The 24,207-nt window shown below is 34.3% G+C and overlaps 1 protein-coding gene across 2 annotated transcripts in view; it reads right to left on the reverse strand.

The window, feature by feature from the left end:
- Positions 1-24,207, reverse strand: part of LOC144971294 (RNA helicase aquarius-like) — a 47,239-nt gene that overhangs the window by 4,496 nt on the left and 18,536 nt on the right. For both annotated transcript variants that reach the window (XM_078911916.1, XM_078911924.1), the window contains exons 17-36: positions 23,645-23,723; positions 22,055-22,154; positions 20,981-21,075; positions 20,336-20,408; positions 19,128-19,234; positions 18,501-18,670; positions 17,895-18,023; positions 15,926-16,063; positions 14,011-14,191; positions 13,411-13,520; positions 12,064-12,199; positions 8,952-9,005; positions 7,902-8,057; positions 6,695-6,832; positions 5,653-5,724; positions 4,928-5,115; positions 4,242-4,413; positions 2,721-2,891; positions 686-771; positions 130-241 (exon numbers count right to left, since the gene is read on the reverse strand). In XM_078911916.1, the coding sequence (XP_078768042.1) occupies positions 130-241; positions 686-771; positions 2,721-2,891; positions 4,242-4,413; positions 4,928-5,115; positions 5,653-5,724; positions 6,695-6,832; positions 7,902-8,057; positions 8,952-9,005; positions 12,064-12,199; positions 13,411-13,520; positions 14,011-14,191; positions 15,926-16,063; positions 17,895-18,023; positions 18,501-18,670; positions 19,128-19,234; positions 20,336-20,408; positions 20,981-21,075; positions 22,055-22,154; positions 23,645-23,723 (2,467 nt within the window). The remainder of the gene's footprint in view (positions 1-129; positions 242-685; positions 772-2,720; positions 2,892-4,241; positions 4,414-4,927; positions 5,116-5,652; positions 5,725-6,694; positions 6,833-7,901; positions 8,058-8,951; positions 9,006-12,063; positions 12,200-13,410; positions 13,521-14,010; positions 14,192-15,925; positions 16,064-17,894; positions 18,024-18,500; positions 18,671-19,127; positions 19,235-20,335; positions 20,409-20,980; positions 21,076-22,054; positions 22,155-23,644; positions 23,724-24,207) is intronic.

The following is a 24,207-nucleotide window of genomic DNA, read 5'->3' on the forward strand; positions in this document are numbered from 1 at the left end:
ACAAGACATGTCTCAAGACAGTAAAACTTATGTTAGAGTCTGTAAATTTATAGAACATAATTTTTTTTAAAAGCAGCTATTCCACTTTTCTTTATATTGCAGATCATCTAGCATCAACCTCACACCTACCTTGTTGAATGTCGGGGTCAACTCAAAACAGTTGCTGAACAAGTTGGCCCTGGCAAAAATGTAGAGCCCGAGACGTGCCCTGGACATGGCCACAATCAAACGACGAACATCTCTGGGGACGGAACAAATTCATCAAGTCATTCGAGATCAAAATCATGGCATTCAATTTTAGTCAATTTTCAATATCAAATTCATAAAATTTTCAGTAGATGTGTGTAAAAAATTTGATGTTAACATGTCTTTACAATTAAAATCGTAACATTTCAAATTTGATCATGGTTACCATTACGGTCGTACTCTCAGTTGGCGTGTCTTCACAAATAATATTTTCAGTCATTATGCCTTTACAATTCATAATCATCAAATATTTCATCCTCTTATTCATAATGATTAATGTAACCAACTTTTCATAACCTTAACCTAACACAAAAAAAAAAGATGAAAAATTACCCATCCAAACAAGGAAGGAAAAAAAAAAATCAAAGCAGACGAATATTTCATGAATCTCATAAAATATTGTTATTCAACAGGATTAATTAATATGAGGTTGTGATACCTGAGATGCCCAACAGTTTTTGTACGGACGAGAGACAGCAAGATGAAATTGTTTTGTTGTCCTTGGTAACGATCCACTGTGGTAACCTGAAGATGGAAAAACACATGATGATTAATGATTTAAATTCATAAAACACATGATGATTGAAATTCATAAAACACATGATGACTTAAATTCATAAAACACATGATGATTGAAATTCATAAAACACATGATGATTGAAATTCATAAAACACATGATGATTGAAATTCATAAAACACATGATGATTTAAATTCATGCCTTAACTTTGTAAAGACCTGGATTGGGGAAAAAAAAACCCAAAAAAAAACAACATAATTTCTAGAGGAGTTTTCTATGCAGAAAATCAGAATTCCAAACTTTTTACTTCATTTATCTTTTAACATTTCTTCCACTGCAATCCTGATTTTCATTCCAATCACATTTTCTTCCATTGGTTTATTGACTTATAAAGAAAGGCCTGACTTTATAAATAGAGCAATAAAAGTTTTCTTGGTAAGAATGGTAAGATATGATCTCAAGCTAGAGTAAAATCATTGCTTGCCAGTGGGCATGATGGTGAAATGGATAAGGCATTGCAGTAACCCCTGGAAAACCCCAATTCCAGCCACTTTGCAGGGCTGTAAAGCTGATGATTCCTTGGTTATCTCTCTCTCTCTCTTTTTCAAAATAAACCCTAAATAAAAATCTCACATTGGAAATAATAAAGGGAATTCCAAAAGTTAATTTCAATACAAAATCAAAATCATTTTGGAAAAGGTCCATTTAGTAGTAAACCGATTGTATAAGGCATTGAATGGATAAGTCCCATATTCAGCCTTAGATAAGATAAGATAAGATTGTAATCATTAAGATAAGATAAGATTGTAATCAATAAGATAAGATAAGATTGTAATCATTAAGATAAGATAAGATTGTAATCATTAAGATAAGATTGTAATCATTAAGATAAGATAAGATTGTAATCATTAAGATAAGATAAGATTGTAATCAATAAGATAAGATAAGATTGTAATCATTAAGATAAGATAAGATTGTAATCAATAAGATAAGATTGTAATCATTAAGATAAGATAAGATTGTAATCAATAAGATAAGATAAGATTGTAATCATTAAGATATGATTGTAATCATTAAGATAAGATAAGATTGTAATCAATAAGATAAGATAAGATTGTAATCATTAAGATAAGATAAGATTGTAATCATTAAGATAAGATAAGATTGTAATCATTAAGATAAGATTGTAATCATTAAGATAAGATAAGATTGTAATCAATAAGATAAGATAAGATTGTAATCATTAAGATAAGATAAGATTGTAATCATTAAGATAAGATTGTAATCATTAAGATAAGATAAGATTGTAATCATTAAGATAAGATAAGATTGTAGTCAATAAGATAAGATAAGATTGTAATCAATAAGATAAGATAAGATTATAATCAATAAGATAAGATAAGATTGTAATCAATAAGATAAGATAAGATAAGATTGTAGTCATTAAGATAAGATAAGATTGTAATCATTAAGATAAGATAAGACTGTAATCATTAAGATAAGATAAGATTGTAATCAATAAGATAAGATAAGATTGTAATCATTAAAAAAAAATAAGATTGTAATCATTAAGATAAGATAAGATTGTACTCATTAAGATAAGATAAGATTGTAATCAATAAGATAAGATAAGATTGTAATCACTAAGATAAGATAAGATTGTAATCATTAAGATAAGATTGTAATCATTAAGATAAGATTGTAATCATTAAGATAAGATAAGATTGTGATCATTAAGATAAGATTGCAATCATTAAGATAAGATTGTAATCATTAAGATAAGATAAGATTGTAATCATTAAGATAAGATAAGATTGTAATCATTAAGATAAGATAAGGTTGTAATCAATAAGATAAGATAAGATTGTAATCATTAAGATAAGATAAGATTGTAATCATTAAGATAAGATAAGATTGTAATCATTAAGATAAGATAAGACTGTAATAACTTATACCTTATGAGGGCGTCCGATGAGTGGATTGTTGCCACACCTCTGCTGGATGACGTCACGAATCAAATGTTTCTGGCCATTGTAGGTTGTCAAGATTGAAATCTCCTCAGCCGGATATCCCAGCATTCTCATGTACATAAAAGTTGCCACCACAAACTCAGCTTCTGCCAGGTTCTGTGAAAAGTTTGTGAAAAAAAAAATGTTTTCATTGTGGCTGTTTGATTCCATGTCCTTTGAGGAAGTTACAAGCAATAATAATAGAAAAACATTTTGTTCCCATAAGAAGCCTTTCCATTTTCACTCTTTCGTAAGCAATAATAATAACATTTAAAATCCATTACGCAATTCTAAAATTAATCTCATTCATGGAGTCATGCACTTGATGGAAACTGGAAATGCACAAGATAAATGTACACTTGTGACATTTCAAATCGTCTGATTCCCCTTCAATAGAAAAATCGATGTTTTCCAATCTTTATTTTAATGTAAGTCAAAGCTTAAATAAAAATTTTTTGGGAAAAGTAAATGCTAGTGGGCAAATTATGACTGAAATGAAATAAAAATACATCCATATCCGAACCAAATTGAAAATTTACATTATCCAATCCAATCCAATCCAAACTGTTGTAGCTTCAATACTAAAGATCGAATCAACATTTGTGTGGTGTCGGGTGGTGTAAATGCATCCACACTCAACGCCCTTTCCTCACATTAACATTGTTTCCACATTTGACGAAATGTGATATTTTGTAAATTTACATATTTGTGTTTGTGTTTTTTGTCTCCTGACGAAGGCCAAGGGCTGAAACGTTGTTTGTTTTGTGTTGTTCCCTTATATATGAGTCACATCTACTCACTTTATTTTTTTCTCTCCATTTTACTGGCTCATTTAGGCACCTCTAGCTTAAACGAAAGACATGTCTGATCAATTAATTAACTTTGCTGATCCCCCCAAATGCTGGACATGTCCTTTTTCAGAGGCAAATGGATCCATGAAATCAGGAATTAAATAGTTTGGGTGTCTGGTGCAAAGCAAAAAGATAAATAGTCAATAGAGCAAAGTTGTGGAAAGAGCAGGGAGATTATGCAATGGGTAAAAAGATGGAAATGCAAATTACAATAGAAGACGGTGGCACTTCTAAGTTAATTGATACACTAAAGGCACAGGATAGTGTATGGTCTACGTAATCAAAAGTTACAGTCTACAAAAAGACAAAGACTGATTTCCTAATCTGAGGATTCTGGGGTTCAGGCCTAACATCCACACTTAGAAAAGAAAGAATAGAAAGGCACTTAAAAGTCATGACATAGTTGTCATCCAGCACCTGTTACAGTGTTTGAACTTTAAGACTGGAACTAGACTTGTTCGAGTGGGGTTTTTTCTATGAGAGCATTGGCTCTCCCAGAGTTTCTTGCTACAGAAAACTTTTGAAATAGACACAGAAGCCATTATATTGATGACATTCAACTACCTGCTCGGTACATTATATGTTTTGAGATACGATAAGAAATGATGAAACTGACCTGATAGAAGAATGGGTTGGGCTCCGACTCCCCCACTCCGTTGAAGTCACCAACATCCACCAGCTGGAAGTCAAAGAGGAATCCAGCATTGGAGGTGAGGAACTCTGGTCTCTTCAACACGTGTGGTAGAGAACCCAATCTCTTATATCGCCACGTGTAGAGGTTGGCCAAGCTGAAACGAAAACCGTTTTTGGAATGTTGACAATTCAAGTAGAGAATTTTTTAAAAGCCTTTGTAAATTTACATTTATCAATGAAGTGAGTTAGATGTTACCACTGTAGCGTACATCAGTTGCCACAAACCTTATTGGAATATGAGGGTTTTTTTTGTTTGTTTGTTTCTTACTCTTACAAATCCAGTCAGTCTTTCAGAGTTGAATTCAAGAGGGATTACTATGGAAAATGATTTAACCAGGAATGCTGTAGTAACAATATCAAAGAACAAGAAAAAAAAAGAACATAAAACAAACAAAAACATAAAACAAGCAAATAGAAAAAAAACAAAAACAAACAAAAAAACAAGCAAATGGAAAAAATACCAAAAAAAAAACCCAATAAAAGTAGGAAAAATGTCAGATATCAAACTTCAAGCTTGAAATATCATTAAACAAGTTGAATTATCCAAGACTGATTTGTATAAAAATGTAATCTGTACAAGTGACAGCAAATGTGTAGCCATAGCCTTACCTAGCCCTGGCTCTACCCTGGGCATCCAGATCCACTGTGGGAACACCCAGTCTGACCAGACGAGTAAACAGGGACTGTTCCATGTTGGAAAACTTTTGGAACGCCATGTTCTTGATGACAGGCGGAAGCTGATGGTGGTCGCCTATCATGATCCAGCGTTTCAACCGATTGTTTCCATCCTTGGGATTCTGGTCACGGATGTGTGTGTGGGGTGGGGGGGATGTAAAATTGTAGAAGATTACACAGAAAAATCAGTTACAATGCAAAGCCAAAGAAAAGACAAAAAACAAAAAAACAAATGTCATTAGTTAAAGTTGATAATGGCCCACCCTAAGCCCTCTTCTTTTTTTTAAAAAAAAACTATTTCATAATAGGTAGACAAGGTGACATAGTAGATAAGGCATTGCCCTAACACTTAAAGAACACAAATTCAGCTCTCACCATCCACATCTCATTTATTCCCGCATGAAACATAGCCCCTCTAGACCGCTTGGCAGCTCGAGGCTACAGCTGGTCCCTGGAATATCTTTTTACATCCAAATTAAAATTAAGACAAAAGACCTATAAAGAGAAGTTTGTTCATCTATTTTTAATTATAGACCAATGTTTGGATCCCTTGAGCAGCTAGAACTAATGGCATCCTAAACCATTCCATGCAGATATGAATCGGATGAATTTCAACAGATCTGTTTCATGCTGCGATTAATACATGGCATACAAAATACCTGCAGTAACAGAGGAATGAATGTTTCAATCTCCAGAATTTGAGCTGATTCTTCCATAAGGATGTTGTCAAACTGAGGGGGAAAATGAAAAAAAACCATTGAATATATAATGTTTATCCATGGCAAAAACCATCTCTAAGCACTTGACTACAAAATTACTGCAAATCTTCTGATTGAACACTGTACCTTTAACTTATAGGACGAATCATGCAGCCTATTAGGTGCTAACACAAGGACAACACTAGCTTCACACCATGGAATAGTGAACACATTTTCTAATGATTGGAGTTGTCTGCATCAAAACAAAATTGTCGACAGTGAAGTCCAAGCAGAATCACAAATTTTACCACTCAAATTGTAAACATCATAACAAAATAGGATCTAGGGCTAAATCTCTCGAATCCAATATGTAAAAGTTTCATAGATAACTCAAATAATTGGAGTATACATCTCACACACACAATCTTCTATAACTATGAATTTTTTCTGACCACCATGCCCATACATTAGACGACTGGGTCTCGTAATATATCTTGCAAAAAGTACTCTGTGCAGGGGGCATTAAATTATTAAACCTTTTCAAGCTACTGATGCTGAGACAAACTCATTTTATATAGGTCTGATGAGCCGATGAGCCTGAATTACGACAACTACTTTCACATGTGGCATCTGTTTTCTCAAACCTCCTGGTTTCCATGACAACAATTCATTGAGATATCGCCCAGTATTGATTCCTCTCCAAAGCTGGAAAAGTGAGGATTGAAAAGAAGGCTAAAAATTGTTCTGAACTATTACACATTTTTCTGAAATCATACTAGTCTGTCCTCGCGGTTTTTTGCCATTTCAAACACTAAAATTTGCCTAAAACTGGCGAAAATTGCGTTTTTTTGTGGCCAAATAAAAATTTGCGGCTTTTTGCGGTCAAGGGTAAAATTTGCGGCCGCAAATTTGCCATTTGCGGCGGCCGGCAAAATCTGCGGGGGCAGACTAGTGCTACACAAGTCATCGTCGCACACAAACAGGACTAAACCTATTATCCTACCTGAAATCCACAGTTGACCAAATCCCGTCTCTTGAGGGCAGCGTGCGTACAGGTCATGGCAATGATTCGGGCTTCTTTGATCAGCAAGTAATTTGCTCTGTCCGATCCGCTGCGTAGGAGTTCAAATGCCCGGAATTCCTAGAGGGAAAAGAAAAATAGTCGCATGTCGTGCGTTACCATTACCCTGCGGTTATGTGGTCTAGTGGTATGACACTCGCTTTCGGATCGGAAGGTCCTGGGTTCGAGCCTCACACTCGGCGCATAGTTGAGTCCTTGGAGAAGGCTCTTTACTCACATTCTCTCACCGTACTCAGGTGTAAAATGAGTACCTGGCCGTTAACAGCATTGTTTTTTTTAGCCAGAATATATTCTTTTAAATAATAAAAATGAGAAGAAAGGACTAATCATTTTTTTTAATTGCTTTGACTAGAATCAAAACGATACACTTCTTATTCCAACAATATTTTTTTCTCAAATCAAAGCTTTAAATCAACTCAAATTTCATTATTTGGACACCAAATGTTGACAGTCTAGTCTATCATGGCATAACACCAGATTGATATGGTGGGTCACACATTTTGGCCAGCCCTAAATCTCCACACAAAAAAATCTTTGAAAAATCAAAATTTGGCCATTTTTTAATTCTAAAAATGTCTATATGTGGCCTACCATCTCAAAACAGTATTATATCGAGATGAATCAGGCATAGAAAAGTGAATTTAAAACAAACATGATACCAAAAAAAAATATGCACACTCAGTTTTATATTTTGTAATTTAAGAAATTCTATTTATTCTCCATCATAGCAAATACAAAACGAGTCCCAATTTTCATACTAATGGGTAGAAATTCAACCTCCAACACCTAATTAATCCAAACATAATACCATTTTGAGAAGGTGGGTCACATATGTTCATTGACTAAATCTACGAGGCAAGTCAGCAAGAAATGGACAACAATGACAATTGGATTCAATAGTCTGATGTCACATGTCTTGTAATCAGAATGTGTAAAAGTCAAAACATGATCAGATTTATAATGTTTTTTTTTTCCTCTGGGATACTCTTTTATGCTCTTGGGAGAAATATTTCATAAGGGCTTCCGCCATTGTTCCGATAGTTTAGAGCCAGTTACTAAGTTACCATGCGTCATTACGAGGGAAGTGGCGTTACGACTGTTGAAGCGTATTGCCTGTAACACAACTTACCTCCAGCTGGGCAAAGATCTTCTTGATGTGGGCAAAGCAACCTTGAGCGATATCCAGGTCCTCTGCAAAATTTTTGCATCGGAACAGAGGTTGTGGAGCATTGGCAAAGAACTTATTGAAGGGGAAAAATTCTCTAATTTGTTTGACGTTTTCATCCTGGAATGAAAATGAGATGGTTTTCAAAACTTGACAATGATAATCTGGATGAAAATGGATTCAATTTTAATGGACAAACAATTGTAAGAATCTCAAATTCATTACTCTGAAATCTGAAACCCATCACTACTTGAGTTTGAGCTTTTATATAGCGCAATATCCACTAAACATGCTCAAAGCGCTTTACAAGGGGTTGCTGACTAACAGCAACATGTAATATGTAGAACGAGACATGATGCCTGTTAGGCGATATTACATTTTTTTTCGACAGAGACAACGCTGTTAACAACCAGGTACTCATTTTACACCTGAGGACGGTGAGAGAATGTGAGTAAAGAGTCTTTTCCAAGGACTCAACTATGCGCCGAGCAAGGCTCGAACCCAAGAACTTCCAATTCGAAAGCGAGTGTCATACCACTAGACCACATAGCCGCACAATTGTAAGAATCTCAAATTCATGTTATACATGACACTCTGAAATCTGAAACCCATCACTATTGTATACAACATCTGCATACTGAGAAAAATTAGAAATTTTCATGGGCAATCACAATCGAAAGTGAGATTTATGTAAATGAAATAAACAATAGATAGTATCCATAGTTAGTTACGCCTTTTAAAAATTGGCATTTCTTTTTAAAGCAAAGCTAAATACTCGAAATGTCATTAAACCAGAATTTTGGCATAAAATTGACAACTGGCAAACATAGTCTAGCATAATGAAAAATAATACATAAATGAATTTGCCTAATTCTGCATATTTCTTTACACTTTCCAGATTGACAAAGGTCTAGAACAGATTCTTCAGCCATTGTCCTATTCAAATTTATTGAAAAATTTTACAGATTCTCTAAATAGGAAGAAAAAAATAATTTCAACATCATCCCAACCTACCTGTCCTTGGATAGGTTTCATCTTGCTTAAAAATTCTTCCCATCGTGACAACACCTGTGAAAGAGATATGAAATTTGATAAGATGTCTTGTTTTTAATACTATAAGTGGCTATAAGTTTGTTTTTTTTGTTTTTTTTCGATGACTACTATGTTACTAGTGTGCATCTGTGTGAGTGTGACTATGTCAATATTGTATTGTTATAAATTTGTTTGTTTTGTTTGTTTTTAAGGGTTTTACGGCGTTGCAACACATTTAGGTTATATCAGCACCAATAAAAAGGAAGAAAATGGGAAAGTAAAAAGTTCTAGAATTACAATTAAAGCACCCAAGAAAAAGTAAGACATAGGGGAACTGGGAACAAATAGGGATTAGATGTAGATTCCAAGAGCATCAGCGCCAGTAAACAGATATAGGGGGATAGAAGACACAGTAAGTACCTCCCTGCCCACTATGGGAGGTCAGGAACAACACCCAGATATAAATGTGTAACCAAATGACAAATTGCCACTTTTTTGGGGACAATAAAGATATATAATAATAATAATAATAATAGATCTTTATTGTCCACAAATATGGCAATTTGTCATTTAGTTACACTTGTCATAACGTTATATGATAACTATAACATTGAACAGACACCTCTCTCTCTCTCTCTCTCTCTCTCTCTCTCTCTCTCTCTCTCTCTCTCTCTCTCTCTCTCTCTCTCTCTCTCTCTCTTCCTCTCTTTCTTTCACGCATGCGACATACACAACATCAACATTTTCATTTCATTTTCAATTCGTTACATTCTTGGCAATTCAACACCAAATATTATCATCATTATCAATTGGTCACTTCATCTAGCCTAACATTAAACAAATTAATCAGTCAATCAGTCAACGCATCAATCCTTGGTTTTGCTGTACCATATGAAATATTCAACATTTTTATTGCTGATGGAACGAACGTTGATTTATACTTGTTAGTTCCACATTTAATCTGACAAAAACTTCTCCCAGATGGCAAAATATCAAATTCATGGTATAAAATATGTTTTTTTATTGTTGGTAATTGAGAATGCTGTCCTTTCTATTGCTTTTCCATGAATTCTTTCTACTTCATCAACAGGATGGTTTATTATTTTTGATGCCTCTTTGTAATTCTAAATCATCATACAATGCTTTATATAATATTAAGCGAAGGATAGGTCTTCAATCAACAAATCGCGAAATAAGATGAAATTAGTGGTGCACTTTTGTGTCGGAAGTAAACAAGGCCGCGCCATTTCGATTTCCTTGAGACAAAAACATTGATACGAACGATTTTTCCGAGGATTTGAAGCAGAACTCTAAACGTTAAAGTTTGAAGTACATACCATTCATTAATACGAACAATCATACAACGTTTAATTTTAATACGTAAATGAGTGAAACGTTGCCATGAAACAAATAAATATCAAAAGAATTCATCACATAGGTGTAATATTATTATTATTCTACAACAAGCAGTGTGATTGATGTCTCCAGAGTCGTGTCCAGATGTGTTATAAAAGCTTTTACTAGGTTTCTAGTGTAGTGTGTGTCTTGTGGTATGTTAAGGCAAACAACACGTCACATGATTCAGCTTTGACAGTTTCATTTACCCTGTAACTGAAACAATGAGATAACCCTGTAACTGTAACAATGAGATTACCCTGTAACTGAAACAATGAGATTACCCTGTAACTGTAACAATGAGATTAAATTATCAATTGTCCCTCCCCTTATTCATTTGCATAAACTGCAGACTTAAAATAAAAGGTGTCGGGATAGAGAAAACTTGAACCCCTCCAGAAAATGGGTTAAGCACTCTTCCGCCTCTCCTTCTTATTCTCTTCTCCTCTTCCCCCTTCTCAAGTCTCCTGCCATTTGCCTCAAGCACAATTTTGAAAGATATAAATTGTTATAACGTTGAATTAATGAAAATTAAGATCTGTTGATAAAATCAACTTTATTATAACTCGATAACAAGACAGACTTCGTTAGTCAGAAGTCAACATGAACACCCCAAGAACTCTTCCCCCATGGAACATGTAATAATACTATAATTAATGTGTGATGCATCCATACATCAAAACTAGAAACAATGTTGTTACATAAATAAAATAAAAATAACAATTCCCTTTATTCATTCAGCCACAGCACAGCAAGCAAAATAAGCTAGGGAGTGGTGTAGAGTCAAATGCAGTTCAGTACCTTTAGATATGAAGCAAAGACAATATTGCTGTGCCACGTTTGAAGTAATACAATAGATTTCTTTAGAAACCATAAGGCCCATGGAGATGAGGTTTATCCCCATTTCTGTAGTGTTGAACAGATAATAGCAATTGCTCGCTACCCTTTGAAAAAGATGCCAGCCCATCACACAGTACTTTCCACCAGATCAAAAAAGACTCAGCTACCCAATTACTACTGGTTGGACAGGGTTGTCAGAAGAAAAAAAATCTCGACTTCACACAGGATAAATTTCAGTCCGTTTACGAAGTGAGTGCTCTACCAGATGAGTTATCTAGACACCCAATGTTATGGAAAGAGAAAAATAAATAAAAGAAGTTTGTTGTTTTGTTTTTGTTTTTAAGGGTTTTACGGCGCTTGCAACACATTTAGGTTATATCAGTGCCAGTAAAAAGGAAGAAAATGGGATAGCAAAAATTTCTAGAATTACAATTAAAGCACCCAAGAAAAGGTAAGACAAAGGGGAATTGGTTCAAATAGGGAACAGATGTAGATTCCAAGAGCACACTATCAAAGTACTTAGTTTGAGATCACCTAAAAGTCTCATCCAGACACAAGCACAGGTCCCAACTAAGAGGAATACACTCAAATGTTTACAAATCATATGCTAAAAATAAAAAAATAATACATAACAGAGAGATGATTTACAAGGAAAAAAATATCATCTCCCAAAACTATAACTATACATTCGACTGTTTCCCTCCCAGCCAAGGAATTCCAGCCAGGGTCAGGACAAAACCAAGTAATCTCATTCCAAGACAACGACAGGAAACAATTGGAAAACAGGTATGGGGGGATAGAAGACACAGCATGTACCTCCCTGCCCACTAAAAGAAGTTTATAACAGATTCAATCTCACCTGGTAGAGATAGAAATATCCAGCCGTTTCACACGTGTAGGAAAGGTCACCCTGGACACCGAGACTGGCCTGCAAACGATTGACTTCCTGCAGCAATTCAAGACGCTGGGCCAGTACAAAGTTAACACGGCCATATCTGATTCAAAAATGGAGGACAATAATACATATTATGTCACTTGAGCAAAACATGTACAAAAATGTGACCAATCATCTCAATATACAAGTTTTATGTTGAAGTGATCCTGATGCTTTAACTCTCTCAATCCTAGAGATTTTTGCTACTTTTCAAAATTGGAAAAACTGTATTTAAAATGAGCATGTACATAGATAGTTTTATTCAACTACCATTAACATGTAAAAACATTAGCTTTGATACTACGCCATTAATTTGTCTTTAACAAATGTAATAAATAGCCAAAGGTTAACCTGGGTAACCTACAGATATAGTCGGTGTTGGGGTTGAGTGAGTTAACTCTCTCCTTACTAACTATTTTCAGGATTATTCCTGGAGTGCCAGACATTCCCAACACAAAAATTCATTTATTTACACTCAAACTCAAAAGCAATAATTACATGCTATACATAAATTTGTTCAGTAAGGCAAGCTTTATAAACCAGCATTAAGTTGTTATAGTTGTAACAAAGATTTTTCTTCAAACTTTGTGATGTACAAAAAAAATACGACGATTTTCCTGCAGTTGGTAAGGAAAATGTTAAACTGAACTTTAAGCTTTATTTAGAAAATCGGATTTAAAATGAATGCTATTGTTGAGGTTTGTGAGTTTTTGTTTCCCAAATAAAAAAAAAAAAAAAATTGAATTTCCTGATTCTGACTTTAACCCTTATTTTCTTCATCAAGTTTATTGCCAAATAATACTAGATTGACATAGTGGGTGACAAATAATGTTGACAATAAGTTTTAGAGAACAAATGGTTTCACATCAACCTTCAAAGAACTCTACATTTTGAGAACTCATTGAATTCTCTTTGACCACATTTGTTTGTACCTCATCACCCACTCCACAAAATCGAATCAAATAAGGTGGATCAGTCATAGGTAACAAAGGTTCAAAAAATCATTTCAATTAACTGAATTGCATTTAGTTTGTTTCTAATGAGATTATATAGAAATCTGTCCTGTTCAAGACAAATAGTTTAAATTGCAGTTTTTTATAAAAGCACCAATTAACTGGAAAGCATTAAATTTGTTTGTAAATTTGTACAGAACAATTTACTATCTTACATAATTTGTTTTCAATAAAATTGATGTTTAAATCAACACATACACAGTAAAATTCACTTAAGCTGTCGGTCAGTTAATACAGATACACAAAAAGAATACTTTACCTGCTAAAATCTTTCTCCGTCTCTAAGGCCTCCTCTCCATGTCCCAGACGTAACAAATGTCTTTCATCCACGTCCAAGGCCATGATTTTCTCAAACAATTGATTCAACGCCTAGGGGTAAACAACAGACAGAAAGCCGACAATGTGATGTGTGTTGTTGTAATAATAATAATAATAATAATAATAATAATAATAATAATAATAATAATAATAATAAAATAATAATAATAATAATAATAATAATAATAATAATAATAATATATAATAATAATAATAATAATAATAATAATAATAATAATAATAATAATAATAATAATAATAATAATAATAATAATAATAATAATAATAATAATAATATATACTTTATTCATTAAAAAAAAAATGGAAATTCGTTTACAGACGTGGCAAGCATAAAAATGTATAAACACAAAGTTGAGAATCTATACTATGGCGACAATGTATACATATATATATGCAAATGCACAAAAAATGTAAAAAATATACAACCAAGAACCAATGCATTTTGTTTTATCTTTCATGATGAGATTTACAGGCTACAATACCTTATAGGGTAATTATGCAAAGTTAAATCCCAGTTTACCTGATTGGAGTGTGTGACGACTAGAATTCTCTGGTTGGTGAAATTGTGGTAGATGTTGGAGATGATCTGGACAGCCACGTCTGTTTTCCCCGTCCCTGGGGGGCCGACCACCATGGTGAGGCCGGGTTGCATTCCTGCACGGATGGCCTCAATCTGGGTTGGGGTAAACTGGATGGCGTTCCTGGGGAATCAAAGTTCAAGACAAAATCATTGACTTGAGAAGTCTGAGTCTGGGTCAATCAACACTAGGAAGTTTACTTTTTTTAAAGTTAAACGGCATTTGTAACATTTTCCTTGTACAGTACTCGCTGGATTCCAGCAATCTTGAGCTGAGTGACCAAGCTTTTTAAATATATATATATTGTTTTTGTTTTCAAGGGTTTTACGGCGCTTGCAACACATTTATCAGCGCCAGTAAAAAGGAAGAAAATGTGATCGTAAAAAGTTAAAGAATTACAATTAAAATACCCAAGAGAAAGTAAGACAAAGGGGAACTGGGAACAAATAGGGATCAGATTTAGATTCCAAGAGCATATCACCAATGTACTTAGCTTGAGATCACCTATAAGTCTCATCCGGACAAGTACAAAATCCAACAAAGAGTAATACACTCAAATGCTTACATTATACATTAAAAATAACAAATATAATAATATATAACAGAGAGATGATTTACAAGGAAAAAAATATCATCTCTCAAAACAAAAAAATGCATTTGACTGTTTCCCTCCCAGCCAGGACTCCGGCCAGGGCCAGGACAAAACCAAGTAATCTCATTCCAAGACAAAGACAAAGAGGGAACAGACATAGGTGGATAGAAGACACAGTATGACCCCTGCCATAGGGGGTCAGATCCACAGATATATAATATTATACTATTATATATATATATATATATATATATATATATATATATATATATATGATAAGTCGTTACAACATAAGCATCGGATTTCAGCATATTCGGATTCTAGCACACATTTCTCCCAAGAGCATTTTAGAATCCAGCGAGTACTGTACCATCAATGAATAGGAACTTGGTCAGTTGGGCAGAGCGGTCATTTGCTGTGTCTTCTATCCCCTATATCTGTTTTCCCTTTCTACATTGCTATCCGTCTTTGTTCTAGATTGAGATTTCTCAGCTTTTTTCCTGTTCCTGGCATGGATACTTACCTCCAAGTGAGACTTGTCAAAAGATATTTTATTCCCTGTAAATCACCTCTCTGTTATATACTTTTATATAGTTATTAGGTTTTAATAAATTGTATCTTATTAACATTCAGGTGTATCCTTCAAAACGAGATCCTTAGCTTGTGTCTGGACGGTACTTTTAGGTAATCCTTTGCTTGTGACTGGATGGTACTTTTAGGTAATCCTTTGCTTGTGTCTGGATGGTACTTTTAGGTAATCCTTTGCTTGTGTCTGGACAGTACTTTTAGGTAATCCTTTGCTTGTGTCTGGACGGTACTTTTAGGTAATCCTTTTGCTTGTGTATGGACGGTACTTTTAGGTAATCCTTTGCTCGTGTCTGGATGGTACTTTTAGGTAATCCTTTGCTTGTGTCTGGACGGTACTTTTAGGTAATGTCAAAATAGACACATCAAAGGATTGATCATGGAATCTTCTGTTCACTACTTGAACCAGTCCCCTTGTATTCATCCTTCTTTGGTGCTTTTAGCTTCAGATAAATAATGAGAGCAACTGTTTGAGAAACCCCAATTACTGTTAAAGGTATAAATCTCTAGAGTGCCAAATGCCTCTATTAATTTTATCCAATATCTTTGTAAGACTTTAAAATCTATTTTATTTCTTTGTTACAATTATCATTAAAACGATATTTATATCCCATACTTTAAATAAAACAACACTTTCAGCCTATACTCATCATTTTCCAATAAACTGTTTGACCCCTTACTTTTTAGGCTGATTGTAAGGATAAGGCCCCCTGTTAGGGATGATGTGTGGAGTAGCTGTCACTTTCTTCGTCTGGGTTTTGGCTGTGTCAGAGTCCGCCCCTCTCTTGCCATCACTTATCTCTTCTTCAAAGGTCAACCTAGGGAACAAGTAAGGCAACCATTTGTTGTCATTTATATTGGATTACGCGGCTATGTGGTCTAGTGGTATGACACTCGCTTTCGGATCGGAAGGTCCTGGGTTCGAGCCTCGCTCGGCGCATAGTTGAGTCCTTGGAAAAGACTCTTTACTCACATTCTCTCACCATACTCAGGTGTAAAATGAGTACCTGGCCGTTAACAGCGTTGTCTTGTCCGAAAAATTGTAATATCGCCTAACAGGCGGCATGTCCCGTCCTACATGTTAAATGTTGCTGTTGACCAGGTACCCCTTGTAAAGCGCTTTGAGCACAGTTAGTGGATATTGCTCTATATAAAAGCTCAATTTAAAAATTATTTTAATTACTGGGGCTTTTTTCTTCTTTTGCTTTAATCATCAGAATCAGTGGAAAGGATGCATGACATAATGTAAATGTCAAATTGCTCAAATAAAATGATTTACAAACTGACAATACAATTCTAATTTTAATTTTGCATTACTCTGAAAAAAAAAAATGAAAAAAACAAAGAAATAAAAAATTTTAAAAACTTTTTTTTCATTTTAGCAAGAAACATTTTACTCCAAATGTCAATTAACTGAGAAGATCCCCAACTCGTCAAAACATCTCAAACCTGAAATATGAAGTCTTGGGCACCATTTTAATCAATACATTTAAAAGTAAAATATTTTTTGGCCAAAATTTAAAACAGAAAAATGTGTTTTGTCAGAGGACAGCAGAGCTAAATGATAAAAAATTCCATCAAAAAGTATATTTAATTTTAAAACTATTCCAAATCTACGAATTAAATAATAAGACACAAATTTGAACATCTATTTAGCACATTTCCAGATAAACCATGCACAATGTTTTATTTATTCCCCCACCAGGCCATATGGAAACCAGATTCCATTTCATACAGTAACAGTCTATCATGCATCCTTATTGTACTAACAATACTCTTACAACATCCATTACAACCTGTAGCCAGATACTCATTCATACCTGAGTCTATGGCATGAAACAGACTATAGCAATTGCTTGCTACCCTTTAGATAGGACACTACTCTATCGCAATGTATGTTCACAGGCAGACAGAGGGGTTGGGGAAAAAATCTCAACTTCACCCGGGATCGATCTCAATACCTTTGCGCGCTCTATCAACTGAGCTATTGGGACCTCCATGTGGGTCAAAAACTTGGGCATTTATATATTGCAATATCCACTAAACACTTTACAAGGGGTCACAAGCCAATAGCAACATTTAACATGTAGGACGAGACACGACACCTGTAAGGTGATATTACACTTTTTTCCGACAAATACAACAGTGTTAACGACCTGAGTAAGATGAGAAGATGTGAATAAAGAGCCTTTTCAAAAAGAACTCAACTGTGTGGTCCAAAGGGGAGTGTTATACCACAAGACCACATAGCTACAAATATAAAACTTGGATTAATTCTATAAGTCTTATTGATTGTTTTATATTCTTAACTATAAAATCCACTTTTACCAACTCAATAATCCTGACATACTAACGAAAGAGTGAAAATGGAAAGGCTTCGTATGGGAACAAAACAGAACAGAACAGAACAGTTTCCCATAAGAAGCCTTTCCATTTTCACTCTTTCATTAGTATTTTATGATCACCGGCTTCAGGCAGCCCTTACCGTTTTCTACAATCCCGACATAATACCATTTTGATGCAATAATCTATTCAATATTATCTAAAGTAAAATATAAATATGGAAGATATATGTCACTCATTACACATGTGTTTTTTATAACAAACCACATAGCAAAGTAGATGTAGATGTGTAACATCACGACTTACTTGAAAGGAGGAATTTGTTTGACCTCTTCACCCTCCACCGTGTAAGTGTGTTCTGGAAAACTGTTTTTGAGATGCTCTAGGGAGAGGAATGTGTCGTTCCAGTCCAAACTGGGTTTCTTGTTAAACATCCTGTTGATTTGAATATCAGGGGAGTAAGGAAAAGATTTTAACTCAGTGAATAATAAATAAACTGCCTTCGTTACTTATTACATGCTAAAATACAATCAGTGAGTTTTACAATTGGAAAAAAAAAATGGGAAATCAGATGGGATATGAACATAAATAAATTGAATCGATTATCAATTGACTTATTAATCAATTAACAACAACAATTACAATAATAATAATATAATAATAATAATAATAATAATAATAATAAAATAATAATAATAATATATTATAATAATAATAATAAATAATAAAATGAATATAATAATATAATATAATAATAATAATAATAATAATAATAATAATAATAATAATAATAATAATAATACAAAATATTGAAGATTCCCCCTTACAAAAGGAGCTGTATCATCCCTGTCAATGGACTAAACCCCCCCCCCCCCCCCCCCCCCCCAATCAAGACTGGTCATTAATTCTTACTTGGAGTAGTGAGCAGAATCTGGGTCACCATATCCCAGAATGAGGTCATGTAGCCAGTCTGGCACGACACAGTCCGTGTTCATCAAGTCTCGTATCGTCTCCAGCACGGCTTTAAAATTGTTCTCTTTCGGTTTCCTGCGCATTATAACGTTGAAAGTCTCGTAGACATCCTGGGAATGAAATTGTTTTTTAAAAAATCAATCGTGAATGAGCATGGATGAGTCTTAATCAGTGTGTGATGGGAAAGGGGGTCCCAATATCTCCATTGGTAGAGCACTCGCTTCACACGAAAAGGGAATGAGATCGATCCTAGGAGAAGTAAAGATTTTTTTCTGCCCCCCCATGTCAGCAGTGATTGGGTAGCTGAGGCTTTTAAATCTGGCAGAAAGTACTTTTGCTATAGACTAGTGTCCTAATCAAAAGGCAGCAAGCTAATGCTTTTGTCAATTTTATACTAAAGAAACTGGGATAAAGTGACTTTCTGGCTCTGAGGAACAACAGATTGGAAAGATTTGAACCAGAACTGTTTGCATGCCAATTCAAAGTTGAGGGGTTGGGAGGAGGAAACTCTTTAACTTTTTAAAACTTAAAATGCAAGTCAATGAGAAAATGACCAATCTAACCCACCTCTCCCCCATTGACAGTTCTGGTCATGTCCAGCTGGTACTGATTTGGGTCCATCCACACTCGATACGTCCGGTTGTCTGAATGGAACTCAGGCTTTGGATCAGGACCTGAAAATAACGTAAAGATTAGTTTAGTCATGCTAGCCCTCAACATCCCAATATAGAATAACAGGAAAAAAAAACTCCAATTACTACTACATGGCATGGGACTGAAGAGCAAAACTCAAAGGCCATGTGGTCTAGTGGTATGACACTCGCTTTCGGATCGGAAGGTCCTGGGTTTGAGTCTCGCTCGCCGCATAGTTGAGTCCTTGGAAAAGGTTCTTTACTTACATTTTCTCACCATACTCAGGTGTAAAATGAGTATCTGACCATTAGCAGCGTTGTCTTTGTCCCAAAAATTGTAATATCTCCTATAAGGCGTCATGTCCCGTCCTACATGTTAAATGTTGCTGTTGACCAGGGATCCCTTTGAGCACATTTAGTGGATACTGCACGATATAAAAGCTCAATTTTTTTTTTAAAGGCCTCTGGACTCTGGACTAGAGACAACAACATCATTCTGTATAAATCATATTAATTTTTAGAGGTCTTACCACCCAAGCGACACTACTAGGTCATTTCTGGGCCAATAAAAAAGGAAGATGATAAAGGGAAAGTTGTAGGCCTGAAGTTAAAATTAAAAGTAACAAAAAAATTTTATAAAAAGACTACTGGGACTTGTTGAAATAGGGAACAGAAGTTTCCACGAGCAATCTATCGGTGTCCCTATTTTGACATTTGCTAAAAGTCCCATCCAGGATCAAGCAAAAGATCCTTGTATGTAAGATACACTCGTCACAGTGCAATATATTCAAAATAATCCTAAAGTAGTTAAGTACATAACTAAGAAATGATAAAAGGTAAAAAAACATCATCTCAAACAAAAACAAAAAAGCACAATATGTTTAACTGTCTCCATCCCATCCAAAATGATTGTGCTGATACATCTAAAGACAGCATGTGACATCCCCCAAATGAAATACCTTTTGCCCTAAAGAGAATGGTAAAAAAAAAGACTGTGGATGAGTGCAATCCATAAAAGCAATATTAAATATCTGTTAACATCTGAACAGGTGATGAAAAAGCAATGTTTAAAAAAAAAAGAAGGAAATTTTTCAGTCAAAAACAAATAAAAAACATGAAAACTGTGAATAAATTTCACTGTACCTTCTTCAATGACTTTACCAGTCTCGTCCAGCATTCCCTCAATCTCACAACCCCTCACATAGACCAAGCCAACCTGCAGAGGAGAAAGACATTTATAGGTCATTGGTCTCACCTAAAACAGCGGGATTGGAAAACTAATTGTATTCAATCTTTAACAGCTCCACAACAGAAAACAAATAGCAGTTAATATTATAATAAAATTAATTAAATTTACAAAATAAAACTTTATATTTGTGCAATAACAGATCAGACCAAAAAGGGGAAAGAAAAAAAAAAAAAATTGTCATAGTTAGGATGATGGAATCCAGTTTCACAATAGTTCATGTTAAAAATCTAATTTTCTAATGAAAATTTGTCAAAAGATTATTTTTGAAGAAATATTTCAGCCAATTCAGTCAAGAATGTATTTCATAAATCAAATTTGAAATTGAGATATAGAGATTTTGCTGAGAACGATATCAAATTTGAAATTGGGATATATAGAGTTTTTGCTGAGAACGATATCAAATTTGAAATTGGGATATATCGAGTTTTTGCTGAGAACGATATCAAATTTGAAATTGGGATATATCCAGTTTTTGCTGAGAACGATATCAAATTTGAAATTGGGATATTGAGATTTTGCTGAGAACGATAAATTCTTACCTGAGGTATGAAAGGGGAATTGTGGTCGTACTTGTAGCCGATCGGAGTCTCAGGACGGAGAGTCAGCAGAAAGGCTACATCGTGTTTCCTCAGACCTACATCGATTGGGAATGGCGATGACATTGAATTCATTATCATTGGTACAAAGGAGTTGTTTATCTATTTCAAGTTGCAAGTGTATGTACTTGGTTACTTTTTTTTTTCTCACTTTTCTATTTGCTTCTTTATTTCTTGACAGACAGTTCCTTTTTACTTCATAAATGTATCTGTTTTTAATCGTCCTGATCAATTATTCATCGACCCTTCAGCTTCTATACATGTACTATTAAAGCCTATTAAAACAAGTTTTATCTTCTCAGTTTGATTCAATCCTAACGTAAATATCAACAGAAAATAGCTAAGAATTTTGAGCCACTTGTTGCATCTAAATATAGGATTGAAACCATGAGACTCAAAATTCTTCCCTTTAGTCAAACATGAAAATGCATTTATTACTAACATTACATCTCATTGTTAAATGTTGATGGAAAATGTAAAGCACTACAGAGCAGTTCACCAGCCATTAAATGAATTATTACATTGCTTTATGTTACATCATTATTGATATAATAATAATAATAATAATAATAATAATAATAATAATAACAATAATAATAATAATAATAATAATAATAACAATAATAATAATGAAATTTATTTATATTGCACCCACTCCTCTATACAATAAAGCTCTAGGCGCATAACAATAACTTCAATCCATTCAAATTTCTCTCTCTCTCTCTCTCTCTCTCTCTCTCTCTCTCCCCTCTCTCTCTCTCTCTCTTCTCTCTCTCTCTCTCTTCTCTCTCTCTCTCTCACTAACTCTATCTATCTATCTCACTCCCAGTCTCTCTCACTCTCTAACTCTCTCTCTCACACACACACATACACACACACAAACACACACACATACTTCTTAATACTGAAACAGAAAATGTCTACTTCAGAATATGTGAAAACTTAATCAAAATAGAAAGTAGAGAATTGGCCCCCTTGTGCTCAAACTCTCAGGAAGGCCGGAGACAGTGTGGATACCTTCCCATTCCCTTTTAACCTCAGGCCGGACACTCAGGTTGATTGTGATGTCACCGCGTACTTGGGCCGGATGATTCTCCCCAAGATGAGGCTTGGCCACCTGGAAATCAAATCAAACATCAAATAATGGTAAGATTGTGGACACTCTAGAATTTGTGACCAATTGTCTCAAAATGTGAGGAGTGAAGAGACGCAAAAGAATGATACCCTCCATGAAGAAGTCAAAAGCCCCAACCCAAAATAAAAATTGTGCTAATTAAGGCGGCGGGGGGTGGGGGGGGGGGGGAGGGGCTGAGTGGTTAAGGCATTGCATTGTGACACGGAAGTTCCCAGGTTCGAGCCCCACTTCAGGCACTTTCGTTTTTTTCCTTGGGCAAGAATTATTAACCCCTAATTTGCTCACTTGGACAACTTGCATGATTCCTGTTGACATCAGGCATCTTGTTTGATGAATTATCTATATCCCTTCGTGAAATGCAGACATGCCAAATTGAAAACTTCAAATTTAGTAATTTTTATATCAATTTTTAGTAATTTGACAAGGAAATTCGTAATTTCTGAAATTGTGTACGAACAACCACATTATCATTATTATTATTAGTAGTAGTAGTAGTCTTCTTCTTGTTCTTTTTATTATAATTTAAGTATTATTAAGAATTAAAAATTCGTAATTTTCCATAAAATTTCTTATTTGGCAATGAAATTTTGTCTAAAATTCGTAAAATTACGAAAAATTCATAAGATTCGGCAGGTATGGCAATGCCTAAGCGACAATATCTTATAATGTCTTGGCAGAAAGGCATAATTAATTTATCTAATTAAGCACATACACTAAATCTTGGGCTCAAAACATTTCCTCAGCCAAGAACAAAAACAATACAAATGTTAATACATCACTGTAAATCCAGACAGATGGAAGAAAAGTATTTGGCATGTCTCGGTGGCAAATATGTAATCGAAATGGCATTTCAATGTTGCGACAGACTAGATTCCTATCCAAAGGGAAGCAAACAATTGTTACTGTCAGTTTCACCCCAAAAAAGAAAGAATTCTTGAGCATTTTATACAATACAAAATCCACTAAACAAGCTCAACGTGTTGTACAAGGGATCCTGGCCAATAGCAACACTTAATATGTAAGTAGTATCATTTTTATTATGACAGAGACAAACTTACCAAACAGGTAATCATTTTACACCCGAGTGTGGCGAGACATTGTATGTAAAAAGCCTTTCCCAAGGATTCAACTTTGCGTCACCCACAGCAGAACACAAACCCAGGACCAACTGATCCATGAGCGAGTGTTATACCAGTACAGAAATTAGTTTCAAAATCCTGCTCTGTGGGCCGTATGGCACTAAAACACTATTTCTTTCCATGAAAACACTGACCTCAAATCTATTTTTATAAAAAATGTGACATGAACTTTTTCTTCCTATTTTTTTTTTTGTATTAGTGTTACTATCATTTAAAATATTTATTTTCTTAATCATTATTTAATCTCAACCGTTACAAATAAGCATTTATTCAATAAAATAGGGAAATAATCCTTTCTAAAATAACCATTTTATTTGTATTGAATCCACTGACCTCCACAATATTAAAGGAACTGATTGGCTGAGCCATTCGAGCCCATCCACCAAATAGACAATGGCCGTCTTCTGCTTTCCTGTTCAAAACAAAAGAAGGAAAAATGGAACGGAAAAAATAAAAAAATTAATTTTATTTTTTTTAAATTCCAATTGATGAAGTCATAACAATTTATCCACATGATGAAGTTTAATCATATTTGAGAATAAAAGTTGGAAACCTAATGGCTCTCAACGACTGTTCAAAAGGTAAAGTACAAAGCTGTCTAATAATAGCAGACATGTTACAGCCACAAACTGGTATATGTATAAACAAAAACCCAGAATTTTAAGACAAAAGAAAATCTATATCTAACCGATCCAAAATCCATGATTTCTACAATTCCATTATTCATTTCTTCAAATCATCCCTCCTAAATGCTTTAGAATTAATGTTACGTGGCAAAATTTTATCACCTATCAATTTTTCACAATAAAATAATGCTTTCACCGATATTTGTCTTAAATTTCGGTTAATAAAATAAAAATTTGTAGGTAAAAGAAAATCTGGCTCATATCTGGTAA

Source organism: Berghia stephanieae, chromosome 1, assembly GCF_034508935.2.
Source record: "Berghia stephanieae isolate SIO BIC M18660-M18661 chromosome 1, UCSD_Bste_1.3, whole genome shotgun sequence".
Lineage (NCBI taxonomy): Eukaryota > Metazoa > Mollusca > Gastropoda > Nudibranchia > Aeolidiidae > Berghia > Berghia stephanieae.